We start from the raw sequence: 20,335 nt of genomic DNA, 5'->3' as shown, positions 1-20,335 counted from the left end.
AGTTTGTCTCCATTCCCACTTATAGAATATGGCTAATGCTACTGGAACTCATAATAATGTGTTAAAGCTCCTGTTCCATATATCTGTAATTTAGAATACAGGCTCTATTTCATGTTTCTATTACAGTATGCTTACAAAGGCACATATTCAAAAGAATGGACTCAGAACCACAATTCACAGACACCAAAAATTGAATGAGTTTTTACTCGAGACTGGGTTTTGGAATTCATAGAGATAGTTTTTCCAACTTACTTTTGAAGAAATAGTGCAGCACATAAATCAGGTTTCATTGTGAAAGGGCTTTAACGAACTAAAGTGACAGCTAAATTTTTCAACAGTTAATTCCTTATATGTAATAGAGGTAATGAACTCAGCTTGCTAACCTGAAAATACAAGACGAATGATACTGCTAACCCCAGAATAATTACAGTAGTTTCCTTCATTGACATCGAGATATGACAAAGGCATTGCTTGTTGCATTGTGTCATTGCCCATAATAAGACAAAAAAATGGAAAAAAGGTATCTTTTTTCCTCTCTTAAGAGATATAAAAGAATCAAGCACCATGGAGATATTTTCTAGAAGGTCTATGTGCTTCATAGTTGACAAAGAGCTCTTAAAACTGCTAGGGAATTATGCTTTGGCTTAAATGGGACAACCCAAGTACAGACACAATAGTCTTTAAAAATTTAAGAGCTTATACTCAACAGATACATTTTTGGTGGACACAAACGTTTGTATGACTATTTACCTGCAGTCATCAGAGAGTTTGTAGAGCTCATGTATAACCAGAGTCACCTTGACAAGCTCAGGCTGCGTGCTATATACACCTTCATCTGGAGTCACAATGCACTACATCCTCTGGGAGGGCCCCAGCAGAGTCTTCCCACCAAGCTCTTGAACTAAAACTAGATCTTGAGATCCCAAGCCTCTTTGGGGCACCTGCTCCTCTCCCAATCTCGCACGCATGTTATGTCCATGTAATTGGGGGAGCTATCTTTTTCAACCCTTCATCACTTAAAGAAAATTGACACAAATATGAAGAGGCTGTAGAGGATGAAAATGTTCTATTTTTTTCTTATTTTTCTTATTTAAAATGGATTAACATTTACTCATTTTTTATGTCTTGTGTACAAGCTAAGTTCACCGCAAATGGTGAAATCTCAAGGGCGATATAAAACCTCATTTTTGTGACTGCCACCAAACCCTTTCCTGATCCTATGCCTGAAGCCTTCTCGCTTGCCTTTAATTAGCCTTCCCTCAGGTTGCAGAGTTTACTTTTACACAATTTCTTTGCTCTCTGTCAAAGTTTGACAAAGCCCAAAGTTTGACAAAGCCCAAAATTTAACTTTATTGTAGTACTTTCCTACACGTTTATCCTCTTCTGTATATGAAAACATACAAAAGTATGTTTCACAGAAGCCAATCTCTTTTCTCCCCCTCAGACTAAATCTTTACTTTCTTTCCTACCTTCCTGCCATTACCAATTCAATTAAAACAATAATAAGAGAATGGTTTACTCACCCTTGGCCTCTTATCTAAAAACCATTTCCTTCCTTTAACCCCTGCCCTTTAAGCAATGTCCCTAATTAAACAGATTCCCACTGTTTCCTCTGTGTATTAGCTCTGCTCTGTCTCTTTAGCTCAACAGTCTCTTCTAATGTACACATTTGTCTGTATTTGTTTTTATCTGCTGTTTTTCCTCTTTCAAATGGAAAGAGGAATTAAGAGACAATGGTGCACAGACTATTTCTGTATTGCTACTGACATATTTCCCTATATTTCATGTCCTTATTTTAATAATGCAACATATACTAACTTATTAAATTACTAATGCCACTCACACCAAAAATAGATTAGAAATAAAATTAAGTTGGAGGTGATCACTGTCATAGGGGATGGAAACCATAACAATGAAGAAAGATTTGCCTCAAAGTGCATCCCATCTGCAGCCAAATTTTAAAAGATAATCTGTACTCAACTCTCCAGGACTAGTTCCTATGTAATGGGATTTGGTTCTTGGCCCAGCAAGTTTCTCCAAAAGAACTGAGTTAGATACTTCTATTGTGTGGGACATGATGGGAAAGAGAAGGCAAGACAAACAGGTCAATACCAGCATTAAAGAGAGGGAGCAAAGCCTAATTTTGTTGATGATTCTTCCCCAAAAGAACATTCTCGGTATAATAATTACACATCAGCAGAAAATGATTACCTTAAATTTGCATTGTATTCTACATTTTTTAAAATGTTTATTTAGAGAGAGACAGAGTGCAAGTGGGGCAGGGGCAGAGAGAGAGAGGGAGAGGGAGACACAAGCTGAAGCAGGATCAAGGCTTTGAGCTGTCAGCACAGAGACCCACACAGGGCTCGAAGGCAAAAGCTGTGAGATCACGACCTGAGCCAAAGTCAGATGCTTAACAGACTGAGTCACTCAGGCACCCCAACATTTTTGAAGTGCTTTCACAAACATACCTATGATGTAAGCAGGGTAGTTCTGCTCATCCTCACTCTAGAGGTGAGTTACTTAAAGTTGTCTTATCTTGTCCTATTCCAGCTCTTTACGTAAATAATTATTAAATATCAAGATATTTTTGTGTTTACCTAGAAACCAGCTTTATTTTCTCATTTAGATATCTGATGATATTGTAGGGGTGTCTGGCTGGCTCAGTCAGTAGAGCATATGACTCGATCTTAGGATCATGAGTTCAAGCCTCACATTGGGTGTGGATCCCACTTAAAATACAATACAATACAATACAATACAATACAATACAATACAATACATACCTAATGATACTTAATAGCCAGAAAATTTCAGTATTTATGTTTGAGTCCAAGTTACTTCTTTTTTTTAAAAGGTGTGAACAATTTTAATTCTCATAATACATATTGCCAAACTGCTTTTTTTTTAATGTTTATTTATTTTTGAGAGAGTGCAAGCAGGGGAGGAGCAGGCAGATGGGGACAGAGGATCTGAAGCCAGCTGTGCCTTGACAACAGTGAGCTTGAACCCACTAACTGCAAGATCATGACCTGAGCCGAAGTCAGTCACTCAACCAACTGAGTCACCCAGGTGTTCCCCAAGTTACTTCATATTAGGCTTTGCCAATTCTCTGGTCAATGTCCCAGTTTAAATATTCATATAACCAAAAGATGGGTGTATACCATATGATATTTCCAAAAAGTTCTTTTTAGAGCCTACAGAAGAGTAGTGCTGAGTTAACATGAGTTGAAAAATATGCCCAAAGGTACCAGCATCAAGTTTTGTTATTATGAACCAGACCTTTACATGTTCAGCGAGTTCTAAGGGCAGATGGTCTCTTCAAAAGAAATCCTAGGGCGGGGGGTGGGGGGGGTGAAATAGAGGTATTTAGCTAAGTGAAGAACATTCAATAAGCCTTCTATGTCACTAAATTAATTTATATGATTTACTAAAGTCTATCTTGATTATTTTGTTTAAAGTTTATTTATTTTGAGAGAGAGAAAGAGAAAGAGAGGGGGAGGGAGGGAGAGAGAGAGAGAGAGAGAGAGAGAGAGAGAGAGAGAGAGAGAATCTCAGGCAGGCTCCACTCTGTCAGCATAGAGTCCAATGTGAGGCTCAAACTCAAGAACCGTGAGATCATGATCTAAGCCGAAATCAAGAGTGGATCGCTTAACCAACTGAGTCACCCAGGCACCCTGTCTTGATTATTTATGCCACATTTACTGTTTCATTTCCAACCTAGGACAATTTAACCTTACCCATGATCTGTTTTCAAAGGCAATGTTCATTCTTATTTTGAAAGTGGCGTTAAATGTTTCAATTTTGTAAGAAGCAGAAAGAAGGAAACAAAGTCCAATGTCACTCTGAACATCTCAGATGAAATGTCTAGGAGAATTCTTAATTTCCTTTCCTGAAATCTGCTCATGCAAGTAAATGTTTCCACCACTCACCTTGTTGCTGAGGTCCTAAATATTGGAGTCACCCTTGACTCTGCCCTTTCTCTCGTATCTTTCAGTCCATTAACAAATTATAAGGACTCTACTTTGAAAAGATACCTCAAATCTGATCATTTCTCACCATCTCCCACTGATACTATTCATTGATCCAAGCCACCATCATTTTTTGATTAGCATACTGCAGTACACCCCTGACCCATCTGTTCATTTCTGCACTTGCTCCCTTCAACTTGATTCTTTGCATAGCAGCCATGATTAACTTTTTTCAAATCCATGTCATCTGCTTCTCAAAACTTTAAAATGCTTCCCCATTCACACATGTACTAGGATTCAAAGACCTTCCCATGGTCTGCAAGGCCTCACATAATCTAACTTTATACTTTTCTGACTTCTTTTTCTTCTACTCTTCTTTTTCATTCACCTCCTGGCACATTGGACTTGACTCAAACACAGCAAACATTCACCTCCCTTCACATTGACACGTTGAGTTAAAAATTCTCATCCCCCCACCCACACGATGGTCACATGGCTGACTTCCCCACTGTATTAGTAGCTATGCCTGATCTTAGCTAAAATAGCATACCTTTCTCTCTCCCCCTTCATTCTCTATTCCATTGCCTTATTTTTCTTCTTAACAGTTATGTCTTCTCCACTAGAATATCAACTCCATGAGGGTAAGGACTTTGTCATTTGTTCACTGCTGAATCCATAGTGCCTGGAATGGTGCCTGGCATATAATGGATGCTCAAGAGATGTATACTGGATGAATAAATGAAAGCTACATTATCCATAATATCTTTTTTTATTATTATTCTCAAGTTAGTTAACATACAGTGTAGTCTGGGCTTCAGGAGTAGAACCCAGTGATTCATCTCTTACATATGACACCCAGTGCTCATCCGGAAAAGTGCCCTTCTTAATGCTCATCACCCATTTAAGCCCCCACCCCCGTCAACCCCCAGTTTGTTCTCTGTATTTAAGGGTCTCTTATGATTTGCCTTCCTCTCTACTTTTATCTTACTTTTCCTTCCCTTCCCCTATGTTCATCTGTTAAGTTTCTCAAATTCTGCATGTGAGTGAAATGATATGGTATTTGTCTTTCTCTGACTGACCTAAAAGGAGGCCGGTTCCCTGGAGTGCTGTGAGAAAAGACAAAGGCTTTTTCACCGGGCCTTCCGGTGAGGGCTGCGTCAGTCCACAGTAGGAGAAGGGGTCCTCCCTGAAATGCTGTGGCACAGACAAAGACAGCCCGGACCACATATTGCATAATAGCTTTTTAAAAGTATTTGGGCTCTTTAAAAGTGTAAATTTCGTAACAAATAGTTTAAAATTAATGCTTGAAAGAGAAAAATGATGCATTTCTTATTTCTTATTGTAGAGAATATTTATCAGCTTAACAATTTATACATGCATTTTCATTTGAGAACCTTCTGAAATGGAATTGTTATTATTCCATTTGAAAGATGGGAATAATTGAGATTAAGTTACCTTAAATGACATGCTCAGTATAACACAGTTATTTAGTATTGGTGTTGGGATTTAAACCCAGGTTTCTGATTATAATCAGATGTTCTTGATATTTCTGGTATGAAAAGAAAGCAAAATTCCAGTTATTTTACCCACCATAAATAAACTTTCATTTGGAAGTCACCTTGAAGTTATTACTGCCTTTACCAGTTTATATTTTTCTTTATGTCTGGAAGTTTTCTTTGTAAATATGATTTCGTAAATAGAAATATTAGTTTATCCTGCAACTAAAATAAAAGATAAGCAACAATAGATTTAGCAGGAAATTCTAATGAACAAAAGAATTCAACAGATATTTACTGATCACCTTCTATGTGCTGTGTGTGCACAGAGATAATGGTGTACAAAAACAAAATGAAGTAGACAGAAATGTAAATAGGCAAATTTAATATGTTGTGATAAGTGCTGTGTTTGGGGATAAAGACAGAAAACTTTGGGAGTACATTGCACAGGTACCCAACCCCGAACAAAGAAGAAATCCCAGAGCAATGTCTCAGCTAAGAACTGAAGACCAGTAACTTGGCCCAGTAAGGTAGTGAAGGGAAGTGTGGACAGGGAGCGGCCTACGCAAAGAAAATATACACAAAGATCTGAAGGCAGCACAGTTCACTCATGAGACTACATGTGTTTCAACAGAATATAAATAGTGCTGAATTAGCTACACGTATGGAATTCAGTTTCTCTTCAAAGTTTGTCCTTGGGTCAATCACTTCACTAGTTCTACTTCCATTTCTTATCATGGTATGTCACTATAGTTGTTTTATAATAGCAATAATAATAATAATAATAATTACCATTTATTGAACATTTACTAAATGCCAAACACATTTAATCATCACTTCGACCTATGAGATGACTACTGTTATTATCCCTGTTTTGAAGATGTGGCAGCTGAAGCTTATAGAGGTTAAGTGCCTTTGTTGAGTTTATACAACCAGAAAGTGTCAGAACTGGGATTTGAATCACATCTAACCTCAAAGTTTTTTTGGTTTTTTGTTTTTTTTTAATATATGAAATTTATTGTCAAATTGGTTTCCATACACCACCCAGTGCTCATCCCAAAAGATGCCCTCTTCAATGCCCATCCAACCTCAAAGTTTTAAGTAATAAATACTACATTAAAGAACATTAAAGAAATTAATTAAACATTTATTAAATTAGACCATTAAAGCAACTCTTTATTTTGAATACTTGAAGGTTTTGTTATTATAATAATTTCTTAAGACCATAAGCATCAGAGCAGGCACACATTCACACCTCAATTAACTTTTCTTTCAAAAAGAAAAAAAAAATGGTTACAGAGAGCAGTGAATACCATTTATGAGTATTTTCTTTCCTATTTTCACCAAAAATATAAAAATTTTAACACTTTTTCAACATTAACATCACCTTTACCTAAATATTTTACTAACATGATTTTGAGTGTCCATTATAGGGATTAGCCCTGTTTTAAGGGTTTGCATTCATAATGTTATTGATCCTCACTCTCCTTGAAAATAGACATCATCCATGTTTTACAGATGAGAAATCCAAAGCTCAAAGAAGTGATTTACTCAAAGTCACACAACTCCTAAGAGTTCATGAACCCAGAAGTTGAAAACCAATCTGATTCCAAGACCAATGCTCATTCCATGTTGCCTCGAGATAAAAGCCATCTTAGAATATAGAGTTAGAGATGAAGTTACATAAATGCAATATACAATAATGTTCGCCTAATAAGAGGCCATTCTTATTTATAAATTATTTCATTTTCCCTTTACATTTAAATACAGTTGCCCTTGAACAACATGGGTTTGAATTGTATATGTGTCCACTTATACACAGGTTATTTTAGATTTTTTAAAAATACAGTGCAGTGCTGTAAAAACATTTTCTCTTCCTTATGCTTTTCTTAATAATATTTTCTTTTTTTTAGCTTACCTTATGGTGAGAATACAGTATATAATACATATATAATACAAAATATGTGTTAATTGACTGTGTTATTGGCAAGGCTTCTGGTCAACAGTAGGTTATTAACAGTTAAATTTTGGAGGAATTAAGTTATACGTGGATTTTTTATTATAAGGGTTGGTGCTTCTAAAACCCACACTGATCAAGGTTTCTGTATGTGCAGAAATTCACACAAGACTATGAAATAGTTGATTTACAAACGAGAAGGATTTTGAATTAGTACTTCAATTGCATTTCAAATAGCATTTTGCACCTTATTTCACATATCTTTCTTTAAGTCTTCTAGGGACGCCTGTGTGGCTCAGACAGTTAGGCAGCCAACTTCAGCTCATGTTCTCATGGTTCATGAGTTTGAGCCCCACATCAGGCTCTCTGCTGTCAGTCAGCACAGAGCCTGCTTCAGATCCTCCGTTCCCCCCTCTCTGCCCCTCCCCCTTTCCCTTCCCTTTCAGAGCTCTTACTCAATCTCTCTCAAAAATAAACATTAAAAAAAACAAAAAAAAACCCTCTTCTGGGGCACCTGGGTGGCTCAGTCAGTTAAGCATCCGACTTCAGTTCAGGTCATTATCTCGCGATCTGTGAGTTCAAGCCCCTCGTCGGGCTCTGTGCTGACAGCTCAGAGCCTGGAGCCTGCTTTGGATTCTGTGTCTCCCTCCTTCTCTGCTCCTTCCCGGCTCGTGCTCTGTCTCTCTCTCTCAAAAATAAATAAATGTTAAAAAAGAAAAAAAAAAACCCTTTTATAAAGTTAATGCACAAATGGGACACATTATCAATTGGGATATCAATTATACTTTCATATACTATTTTGTATATCATTTAGTTTTCTACCAAATTAAAAATGGTAGATAGTTCTATTTAATGAGTATATCATAATTTAATTAATTGCTTATTGAACATGGTTCAATTTTTTAATATTATCATCTATACTGTGATGAATATCTTTGTAGATAAATCTTTGCACCCATCCAACACCTTTGCATTTTCAGTTCATCTTTTTTTAAGGCACAATAGACTTCACCCAAACAAATGACTCCAGTAGTGGCAATTTCAGGCAGTAACAAGTATGTGGGAAAATATTTTGCTGTTGGTGATCTCTTTAGCCATCTCTAATTGCCCTCTCAAGGTGACTGCTTACTTTGCCAATTTAGAGGTTAGTTTGGGACAGCACTCTAAAAGTTTGAGAATTAGAACAGTTCCTAGGAAGCCTTCTTTGTGATGTAAAGTGAGGCTATCATGTAAGGGAAAGGAGTGAACCAAAACAAGTTTTGTGATAGAATCATAAAGCCTAAGAGGAAAGATTACTTTCCTTTCCATCTTCCCAGCATAAGGCCTAGAACATAGTAGCCAAGAATGGCAAACAACCTTCAGCTCTATTGCCATCTCTGATTGATTAGTGGTGGCTGAAGAAGTGGAGTGTTAAGACAGTCAAGTTCAATGGGAAGAGCACTGTAATCTGTTAGCTGTATCATTTAAGGAAAGAAAGAGGAGTAACAGTCTACGGGTCACAAGTTTGCCATCCCTCTAGCAAATGTGTAAATAAATAAATGATAAAAGGTTAATAATATAAAATTGCTTTGCATTACCAAACTCTCTAGTCCAGGGGGCTTTGAACTAAAGTTATGGTAGTATTTTCTTAATATTTTAAAAATTATTTATTTTTTGAATCAGTAATATCCTCACATAATTAAAACTCAAAAGTGAGGAAAGGGTATACAGTGAAATGTAGTATAGGTTGTCCTGTCTTGCACTTCATTTCCCTGTCTCCTATAACCCCTCTTCACCAATGTTAATATGAGAGACTTTTTTTAAACCTAGGCTCTAACTCCTATCTTTGTAGAAATTAAATTAATTATACCTTATTTGAAAAGGCTAAATCATTATATTTTTCAAGAGCAGATTGAACCTATAAACAATATTGAACTTAAACAACTTGTCTCTAGTCAAAAAACAAAAACATTATTTATATTCACGAACTATATCAAATTTATGTCTTCGGTAAGTAAATAAGATTATGTTGTCAGTATCTTTTTTTTCCATTTCAAAGAAGAATTTATTCACTAAACATTTATTGGGATCAAATTCCTTATGTTGGTGGACATTACATTCTAGTAGTAAAAGGAAAATGACAAGCTGCTAAAAAATGTGCCTGCAGAGAGGCTCCTGGGAGGCTCAGTTGGTTAAGCTTCTGACTCGTGATTTCAGCTCAGCTTATGATCTCATGGTTTGTGAGATTGAGCCCCAAGTTGGGCTCTGAACTGACAACATGGAGCCTGTTTGGGATTCTCTCTCCCTCCCCCTCTGCTTGCGTTCTCTCTCTCAAAATAAATAAATAAACATTTTAAAAAATGTGCGTGTAAGATTTCTCATAGAGTTAGCTGGCACTGAGAAAACTAAACTGGGTAAAAAGTATAGGCTAGGAGATTGCCACCTTATGTTGAGTCATAAAGAAGGAATCACGGAGGAGAGAATAGATGACCAGGTAATTTAAGGAAGTGAGAAATGAGTCATATAACATTGTCAGAAAGAGCATTCCAGGTATAAGTGACAGCAGGTACAAATGCTCTGAGGCATTTCAGATGTGACTTTAGAATATTTAAGAAATGATAAGAAACCAATGTGGGTGAAGCTGAATGAAAAAGTCTTGAAGCAATAGGAGATAATATCAGTTTATGTAAGGTTTTTTCTGAATTAAATGAAAAACTTTTTCATTTTTATTATTTTATTACATTCAAGGTAAAGGAGCAAATTTCTGTGTATGAAAGGTCTTTATAACTAAAAGCCCTTTATAGATGTTATCAAAATTATGCTTAGAGGGGCGCCTGGGTGGCGCAGTCGGTTAAGCGTCCGACTTCAGCCAGGTCACGATCTCGCGGTCCGGGAGTTCGAGCCCCGCGTCGGGCTCTGGGCTGATGGCTCAGAGCCTGGAGCCTGTTTCCGATTCTGTGTCTCCCTCTCTCTCTGCCCCTCCCCCGTTCATGCTCTGTCTCTCTCTGTCCCAAAAATAAATAAACGTTGAAAAAAAAATTAAAAAAAAAATTATGCTTAGAGATTGCATTTAATCTCACGATAGTTACATTATAGTTTTCACAACTGAACTTGTGTTAAAGAATTTAATTCAGTGCTTATCACCCATGCTTTTATTTTATATTACAGGGAAATCTCATTCAGTTCCTCTTCATATTACAATTTGAGGTTAATCTTTAAGTCTTCAATGGAAATTTTGTAGAAGTATCAAAATTAGGCAATTTTTTATTTCAAACTTTAAGTTCTTAAGAATCCATCATGCTCTAATAAACATAGACTTGTTATTCTTTAGAAATGACTGAAACTTTTTGTTCTTGTTGTTATTTGTAACAGCATGCAAGACGACAGCGTAGAAGCTTCTACTTCCATATCTCAGCTTCTAAGAGAGAGTTATTTAGCAGAAACTAGACACCGGGGAAACAATGAAAGGAGTCGAGCAGAACCTTCCTCCAACCCTTTCCATTTTGGCAATCCTTCTGGAGCTGCTGAAGGGGGAGGAGGCCAAGATGACCTTCCAGATCTTTCAGCCTTCCTGAGCCAAGAAGAATTAGATGAAAGCGTCAATCTGGCAAGATTGGCCATCAATCACGACCCTTTGGAGAAAGCAGATGATGCTCAAACTAGAAAACGCCTTTCATCTGATCAAATGAAACTCTCATCTAAATCAAGTTTTGACCCCAACTGCTGTCAGGATAACTCTCAAGGTTCTACTAGCTCTAGAGAGAGCTCCCAGGAGGCAAAAAGGCCACAGTATAGTTCTGAAACCCAGTCCAAAAAAGTATTCTTAAATAAGGCTGCCGATTTCATTGAAGAGCTGTCTTCCCTTTTCAAAGCCCATAGCTCCAAAAGGATTAGACCTCGTGCCTGCAAAAACCACAAGAGTAAATTGGAATCTCAAAACAAACTTATGCAGGAAAATAGCTCCAGTTTCTCAGATATCTCAGAAAGAAGAGAAAGATCTTCTGTTCCCATCCCTATCCCTGCAGATACTAGGGATAATGAAGTGAATCACGCCCTTGAACGGCAGGAAGCTAAGAGGCGCGAAGCTGAGCTGGCTGCCAGCGAGGCAGCTGGTGGAGACACCACCCCTGGGTCTTCACCTTCATCTTTGTACTATGAAGAACCTCTGGGGCAACCTCCCCGGTTCACTCAAAAGTTACGGAGCAGAGAAGTTCCAGAAGGAACCAGAGTACAGTTGGATTGCATAGTGGTAGGAATTCCACCACCTCAAGTAAGGTAAAAATGTCCCATTAGTAATGCTTGGTAATTGCTTTCCATCCACCCGGATCCTCCTACGTCTATCTTTTAAGTATGTGGTTTCAAAAATTATACACTCCTTTTGAGAAAAAGAGTCTAACGTAGCACTCTCCGATAGAAATATAATATCAGCCATATGTGCAATTTAAAACTTTCTAGTAGCCAGATTTCCAAAAAATAAAAAGAATCAGGTGGAATTAACTTTATAATTATGTATTATTTAACCACCATATTAAAATATTATGATTTCAACAGGTAATCAATATAAAAATTATTAATACAATATTTCACCTTATTTTTGGCATACTAGAGTTTTAAAATCCAGTGTGAGTTCTACACTTATAAACAGCACATCTCAAATTGACTGCTAAATTTTCCTAGGAAATACTTAATCTGCATCTAGATTTTGTAACACTTATAGTTGAAAAAGTAGCTTGACATACCCAAGTTGTTCCAAACATAGTTCAAAATTTCCTAACAGTGGAATTCAGTATCAGTTTTTAAATTTAATTAAAATTAAATATAATTTGAAATTCAGGCTTGGTTGCACCAGCCACATTTCAAGTGCCCAATACCACTTGTGGCCAGTGACTATGGTATTGGATAGCACAGGTCTATAGCCTGAAGCTTAAAAAAAGAAAGTATTTAAGATCTATACTCAATGAATACCTGTGGCATTTTTTTAACTTTAAAGAAAGCCAAATAATAGAATAAAGATTAATAAAATAAAGATAGAATAAGGCTGTGGCCTAGTAAGATCAATTTAAAGATTCATTTTACATGTATTGTATTTATTATAAACTTTTTGATATCAGCTTAATGAACACTATTCTCCTTAAAGTCCAAGTCTTTCCCTAATATGACTGATGAGTAGAGAGGATATTAATCTTTTATGTGCCTACCAGTTAGCTTTTCTTCGAAGCAAATGAAGCTTAAGCTTCAGGGCTCCTCATTCGCATAAGCATTTCCTAACTTTGTGGTCTAATTTTATTTTTTTTAAGGGGTTCTTCCACATTTATGAGCTTCAGGCCTCACAAAACCCAGGGTGATATTTGCAAACCCTAATATTATAATGTAATAATATATGAATAAACTGCTTTATGTGTATTGCTTTTGTAGAGAATTACTGGTATTTAGAATCCTCTAACAGTCACTTTGCCTTCCTAACCATTTATTTACTAGTAGAATATGACTTAATTACTATTTAACATTTATTCTAGGTGTGTAAACAGGGCCTTGTCTTTTTCTTACACAGTATTCATATTATAGGTATTATGGGACAGTAATAGTATTAATAATAATAGTTTTATTCGTATTTGCATATTGATTCAAGAGATTCTAGTCCAAAGATGTGTTCATATACTGAATTTTGCTTTTCAAAGGCAACATAAGACAATATTAAATATTATTTCTACAATGGGGTATACACTACTATCCAGTTACCCAAATGACCTCCTTGAGGGCAGTGGTTCTCCTGTGTATCTTGAGCACCAAGCACAGTTTCAGACCCTTAGTAGTCACTGAGAAATTTTAAGTAAACTAATGCATAAAGAAACAGGAAAACAAGAAACTAAATTTAGATTTAAATCAGGAGTGAGTCATTTGACCTAAGATATGGCAAAGGGTTGAAATTGTACCACACAGAGCAGTATCTACCTTTCTACCCTAAGCATGCCTGATGACACTCTCTAGGATTCTGGTTGGTAATGCTGGTCAGATGTCATCACAGCACCATGATAGAAACTACTCAGTGACATCTGGTTGGCCTAAGTAAGCTGGGGAGCATTCAAGTTAGAGTACATGTACAACTTACTTTTCTGTTAAACCCACTACTTTTTGAACATGGGTTGGACCAAAAAAAAAAAAAAAAAAAAACCCAAAAAACTAGACCAGATCATTCAGAACTGATTCTCCCTCTTTCTTGACCATGACAATCTCAGATACAAAAAAAAAAAAAAGAATTCAGTGCTCCCGTGAGAAAAATCAGCCAGGAAGAATTATAAGATACCCATTCCCCAAAAAACAAAGTTATCTGGTAGTCACTCAAAAACTACATAACCAATTACAAATTTACAAACTTAAAAGTGAAAAAAAAATGTACACAGCTTCTATGTAGCAATACTAGTTTTACCTGGAAGAATTTTCTTACTGATTGAATTCATGCCTGTATCTCAACCACTGGTTTGGTGCCGGGAAATTCCTAGGTATTCACTAAATAGTTTCCGAATGAATTAGTACTTCATTTTATGACTGCAATTATATTGAAAAAAAATTTAGAATTTTCCAGGTTAACTATTAGCAATCATTATTTTCCTAAGTCCACAATTTATATAACTGTAATTGGAAAAATATATATTTAGCTTTTACTATGTGCTCTGCACTGTGTTTACTGCAATGACAGAGACAATATAAGATTTGTCCCTGCCCTCAAGGAGCTTGTGATTCAGTTTTAAAAGATCATCCAAATGTTTACAGTATGAAACCATAAGAACTATCAGGCTTCAGAGAAGGGATGGAAGACTAGAAAGATCAAAGAAGGCTTCAGACATCTAAGGTGAGAAGGAGCGAGAGGATTTAGGAAGAAATCTACTCATTTATTCATTCATTCAACAAATACCTATTGAATTACTAAAGTGACTCACTGGGAGTACAAAACAACTGTGAGCTATGGGAGGTCAAGGACCTTGTTTTGAAACCAAGTCTAAAACTATTCTGAGAGGGTAGCTCACAATCTAAAAGAGCAATCAGGCAACCATGTAATCAAAACATTGCAATATTGTGTGATAAAGTCTATAATAGAAGTATGTGTAGAATGCCATAGAGGCTTCAAGGAAGATGTGATTATTTTGCCTGGAGTGCAAGATAAAGGAAGCATTCACACAGGAGGTGTCTCTTTAGTTTGAGGAGACCATCAGTGGAGGAGGAAGCAAGTGCAAAGGCCTAGAGACAAGTGTTTTCAAGGAACCGCAAGTACTTGACTATGTGAAGAACACGGGTAACAGATGAGCAAAGATGAGAGGAAGATCGAAGAAGTAGGCAGAGGGATGGGTCCTTTTAGGCCAGGTCAACTTAACATGTTTACATAAAGGCACCGATGCTGGAGTAGTAATATTTTTATATGACAGGGAGGAGACTGACCTAATTTGAAAAGAGAGTAGAGCCAGATGATTTTGCAGAACCTTGAAAGCAAAGCAGAATAGTTCAGACTTGGTTTCAAAACCACCTGGAAACGATTTAATGTTATGTATAGGGAAGTACCAAGATGAAAGGGGGCATTTAAGTAGCATTAGTCTGGAAGAATGAGTTAGACTTGAAAAGAATGGAGTCAAGAGGCCAATTAGGAAGCTGAGGAAGGTAGCCCAGGCATCAGATGCTCTGATCAGATTTGAATGGGGGCAATGGGAAAGCAGAGAAAAATGCAAGCGAGCAAGATTTAGAAGAAAAGAAATAAAACCAAACTTGGTGACTACTGGATAGGAATGATGAGTAAAAAATGCTACTCCACGTGCTTGAAGACGGGTACCTGAGATTATAATGGGGTCATTGACAAGGGCTAAGAAAATGGAAGAGGTGGCTGATTTATGGCGGAGGTTAATAATTTGAGTATGAGGAGACTGAGAGATGATATCCAAATAGGCAGTTGGAAATGCAGGACTGAAGGTCAAATGGGAGGGTAGTGGAACTGGAGACATTCCAAGGAATGACCTGGACACTGGGAAATCTGGACACAATATCTCTGTAATTACAAAGGGACTATATATAAGCAGGTAACACTTGGAACTAACTTCCACTAGTGCCAGACTGGAGTAGTGTTTTCCAATCTTCTTCTAGCAGTAACTCCTCCTCCCACTTTTCTCCCCACAATGAATCTGTTACATGTTATTCCAACACACACACACACACACACACACACACACACACACGCAAACACATATTTTAAAAAATTTGGGTGGCGGTGGGGGGGAGGGGAAGCCTGGGTGACTCAGTCGGTTAAGCGACCGACTTTGCTCAGGTCATGATCTCACGGTTTCTGGGTTTGAGCCCCACATCGAGCTCTGTGCTGACAGCTCAGAGCCTGAAGCCTGCTGGGGATTTTGTGTCTCTCCGCCTCTCTGCCCCTCCCCCACTCGTGTTCTGTCTCTGTTAAAATTTTTTTTAACTTTTATTTATTTTTGAGAGAGAGAGACAGAGAGACAGAGTGTGAGTGGGGTTGGGGCAGAGAGAGATGGAGGCACAGAATCCAAAGCAGCTCCAGGCTCTGAGCTGTCAGCACAGAGCCCAACACGGGGCTCGAACCCACAAGCCCTGAGATCATGCCCTGAGCCAAAGTTGGAGGCTTAACCTACTGAGTCACCCAGGTGCCCCTACAAACACATATTTTTGAAAGATAAAATTAGAGCTTTTGAAATTGAAAAGCATTGGGATGGAAGAAGCCTGGAACTCCTGAGTCGTCTACACAGAATCCAGGGGCACAGATTTTGATCCAGAGAATTCCTTAAAAATGCATTAAAATAATAATGAGACATTTCAGTTTACCATATGGGAATACGACAGTCAAGGAGAATAATATCCTTTTCATTTTTGCAAGAAAATGTTCAAGTATATCTGGCAACTGAGGTCTAACCTTGTATCTGTGTAATCAGCACTTTTTCCATGTTCTTATAACTCTGGTTTAGCAAATTGAAAAATCATCTTTGGTATATTTGTTGATTTCCAAGTTAATTGGGCAGAAATTATCTTGTTCTGTAGAGGTGAGATCCTATATCACTGAAGGTAGTGTTTTTGAAAGCTTAATTTTGGACATAGCTTCATTGGAGGAGTTGTCTTAGAAAATGAAATACATTCATACATTATGCACAGATGAAAGAGTCTGCAGGAATTCACAGCAAATGGCCATGATCCCTTTTTGTATCCTGACTTCAAATTCTTTTCCCAGGAATGTACAGCTGCGTCACACTAAGTATGGTTGCTTGTACACAACCTTCTGAAGCAACACAAATTTACCCTTTATAGATGTCAGTGCCTGCTTTGGCTGTTTCGTTTTCCTGTTGCTACTTCTGGACCTTGGCCTGCAAGTGATGTGCTCAGAAAATAAATTAGTTATAAAGACAAAGGATATTTTAAATGATTCAGGGGAAATACAAAAATATTATTAGAAATAATAATATATGATACATAGTGAAAAAATATAAAAGTATTTTGAAATATTACATTATTTAGGGGCTTTTTCTTCTACCTTTTGGGAAAATCTAGGTGCCTTCATTCACTCATTTATCCAACCAATACTAAATGCCTACAATGTGCCATATACTGTTATACAAACAATAAACAAAAATTCACCAAAATTATTATATAATTACAATTATGATAAATGTTATAAAGGATGGTGCATATAGTGAAGGCACAAAACCTATGGGTAGGCTGTGAAAGGTTTTCTTAAAAGGTGATATTTAAGCTCAGAAATAAAAGATCCCTGGGAGTTAGCTCAGCAAAGTGGGGTTTGGGGAAAGTGTTTCAGGGTGAGGGAATAGCAAATTTGGAGGCCTTGAGTTTGTAAGACCGTTGTTGACTTTAATGAATTAAAAGAACTGGTATCCCTAGAACATAAAGAGAGAAGAGGAAATGGTTTGGGATAAGTCCAGAGAAGGGCAGAGGTGACATTTTGAGAGCCTCTTAGAACACTTTGGGTCAGCATGATCTGAGACCTCAGTGAATATGCAAATTCGCAGATTCCACCTTATACCTACTGAATCAGAATCTCTGAAAGTGAGGCCTAGACATCTGTGTTTGAACAAACTGCTGTTTGTCTCCGTGCTGAGAATTTTTGCAATTTCTTCAGAGGCATCCTTACTAGGAGGGACCTTCCCCAGGTTGCATTCTTTGGTAACACTTTAACACCTGCTTCTCAGTTCTTATTCCAACAGTACACTCCTCACAGACTTCTATTGTAGTCACCTCACCTTAGTTGGTGGTGCTTTGAGGAAGATCTGTTCTGAGGTGGAAAACCAGGCTAATTTCTGTGGTGTCCACTTGGCCCATGGGAAGACATCTTTGCCCTTGTAAACTTTGGAAATTTAGGCTCCTTCCCCTGAAGTCTTCTCTCCTTGTCCTTCCTTCTTGGGCAATACTAAATATCCTTTCACCTTAAATGTTTTTGAGGCAAGGGTTTGGTATAAATTCTCTATCCCCACAAACTCCAGAAACTCTCCAAGTCCTTGCTACTTGCCTACCAACTTTCTTTAATCAGTCTCTTGACTTCATATACACTCCCAGAGTGGACAAAGATCACCAGACTGAATTGTCTGAATTGTTTTCTAAAGTATATTTTGAATAGATACTGAAGAATATTTACATACATATATGTGCATAATATAAGAATAATAGCATAGACGTCTATGTGTCCACATATCCATTATTTTTAAGACCACTGTCTTCCTAATGCTGTCCCTTCCTCCCATCTCAGAATAACCATGAGCTCAAATCTTGTGTTTTCTCTTTAGATTTTTCTTTTTTTTAATGTTTATTTATTTATTTTTGAGAGAGAGAGAGAGAGAGAGAGAGCGAGCAGGAGAGGAGCAGAGATAGAGAGACAGAGAATTGCAAGCAGGCTCTCCCCTGTCAGTGCAGAGCCTGATGTGGGGCTCGATCCCACAAACTATGAGATCATGACCTGAGCCAAAATCAAGAGTCAGATGCTTAACTGACTAAGCCACCCAGGCACCCCTCTCTTTAAATTTTTCTTAATGGTTTTTCTTCATAGTTTTACAACATATCTTTATGTCTCTATATAATATTGATATGGAAGTATTTACAGGTGAATGACACAAAATCCTAGACTTCCACTAAAATAATTCAAGGCGGGAAAAAATGGAGAATATAAAAGAAACACATTTGCCGTTTGTTGATAATTGGTTGAAGCTAAGTGATATGTGTATGGTGGTTCATTATACAGCGTCTCTACTTGTGTTGTTTGAAAATTTCTATAATAAACAGCTTTAAAAAGTAACATTAGTGAAATTCGTATGTATTTTTTATGTAAGTGGAATTGTGACATACATATTCTTCTGCTGTTTGAATCTTTTCTCTAAAAACTATATCCATGACATTGCATGTAACTCTAATTCACTCATTTTCATCACTATATAGCATTTTACTGTAAGGCTAGAAGATTGTATTATTGATGCACAATTTTTCCTGATATGAACAATGTTATTATAAACATTCTAATATATTCTCCTGGTGCATGAGTGCGTCTAGGCATGGAATTGCTGGTGGAGTATGTACAACAACTTTATAGTAATACCAAATTTTTTTCAAAAGAATTGTTTCAACTTACATTCCCACCAACATCGCATAACAGTTCTGGTTGTTCTACATCATTGACAATATGCGTATTATCAGACTTAAATTTTTGCCAGTCGGATAAGTATGAAATGGTATATTGTAATTTTCATTTTCATTTCCACAGGTTTTAATGAAGTTGAGATTTTTAAAAGCATGTCTATTGACCATTCAGTGTTCACTTCTATGAAGGGCCTCTTTATATCTTTCATGTTTCTATCAATTTGTTTGTTTGTTTTTTCTTATTGACTTGTAAGACTTTTAAAAAATCTGATTAAGATACTAATCATATGTCATATGTGTTATGAAAACATCCTCTCTGGGTTTGACTGGCCTTTTTCTTTTCTCTATGGTATCTTTCATAATTAGATATTTTTAACTTTAGTATAAAATTAATCACATTTCTTATGGTTTTCTAATGTTTATTTTTGAAAGAGAGAGAGAGAACAGGGGTGGGGTGGAGAGAGAGAGAGAAAAGAGAATCTGAAGCAGGCTCCATACCGTCAGCGCAAAGCCAACTCAGGGCTTGAAGCCACTGACTGTGAGATCACGACCTGAGCCAACATCAGACACTCAATCAACTGAGCCACCTAGGTGCCCCTGTGGCTTTGGTTTTTATAGTATGCTAGCTTAAGAAATTTTTCCTAAGTGGCGCATGGGTGACTCAGTTGGTTAAGCGTCCAACTTCAGCCTAGGTCATGATCTCGCTATTCCTGAGTTGGAGCCCCTCATTGGGCTCTGTGCTGACAGCTCAGAGCCTAAAGTCTGTTTCAGATTCTGTGTCTCTCTCCCTCTCTCTCTCTGCCCCTCTCCCATTCACTCTCTGTCTGTCTGTCTCTCTCTCAAAAATAAACATTAAAAAATTTAAAAAAAATTTTTTTCTAACCTCAAAGATATTCTTGTATATTGTCTTCTAAAAGTTTTATAATCATGTATTTCACATTTAAGTTTTTAATCCATTTAAAGGTGATTTTGTGTATGGTATGAAGCAGAGAATCCATTTCAGATTATTTTTAGGTTATTTTTATTATTTTTATTTTTAGATTGGATAACCAACTGTTTAATCTCTAGTTTATTGAAAAGTATATCGTCCCCCCACTAATCTATAATGCCAGCTCCATCGTAGGTCAAAATTCCATAAACATGTGGAGCTAGCTCAGTGCTTTCTATTCTTTTTCTGTGGTTTATTTACTGCATTGCAATAGAGTTTTCATCATTTTTATTTCCAGCCTTTTCATTTTAAGAATTTTTAGCTCTTCTTGACCTTTTGCTCTACAATATAAATGTTAGAATCA

General features: G+C 37.0%; 1 protein-coding gene across 1 annotated transcript in view; it reads left to right on the top strand.

Annotated features, from left to right (window-relative positions):
- MYPN (myopalladin) overlaps window positions 1-20,335 on the top strand; it is a 90,742-nt gene that overhangs the window by 1,455 nt on the left and 68,952 nt on the right. Inside the window, 1 exon segment of the mRNA XM_030335081.1 lies at window positions 10,776-11,678. Coding sequence (XP_030190941.1) covers window positions 10,777-11,678 — 902 coding nt within the window. The 5' untranslated portion in view covers window position 10,776.

The sequence above is a fragment of the Lynx canadensis genome, chromosome D2 (assembly GCF_007474595.2).
Source record: "Lynx canadensis isolate LIC74 chromosome D2, mLynCan4.pri.v2, whole genome shotgun sequence".
Taxonomy (NCBI): Eukaryota; Metazoa; Chordata; class Mammalia; order Carnivora; family Felidae; genus Lynx; species Lynx canadensis.
The sequence above is the reverse complement of the archived record's forward strand: the minus strand, read 5'-3'. Positions and strand labels throughout refer to the sequence as shown.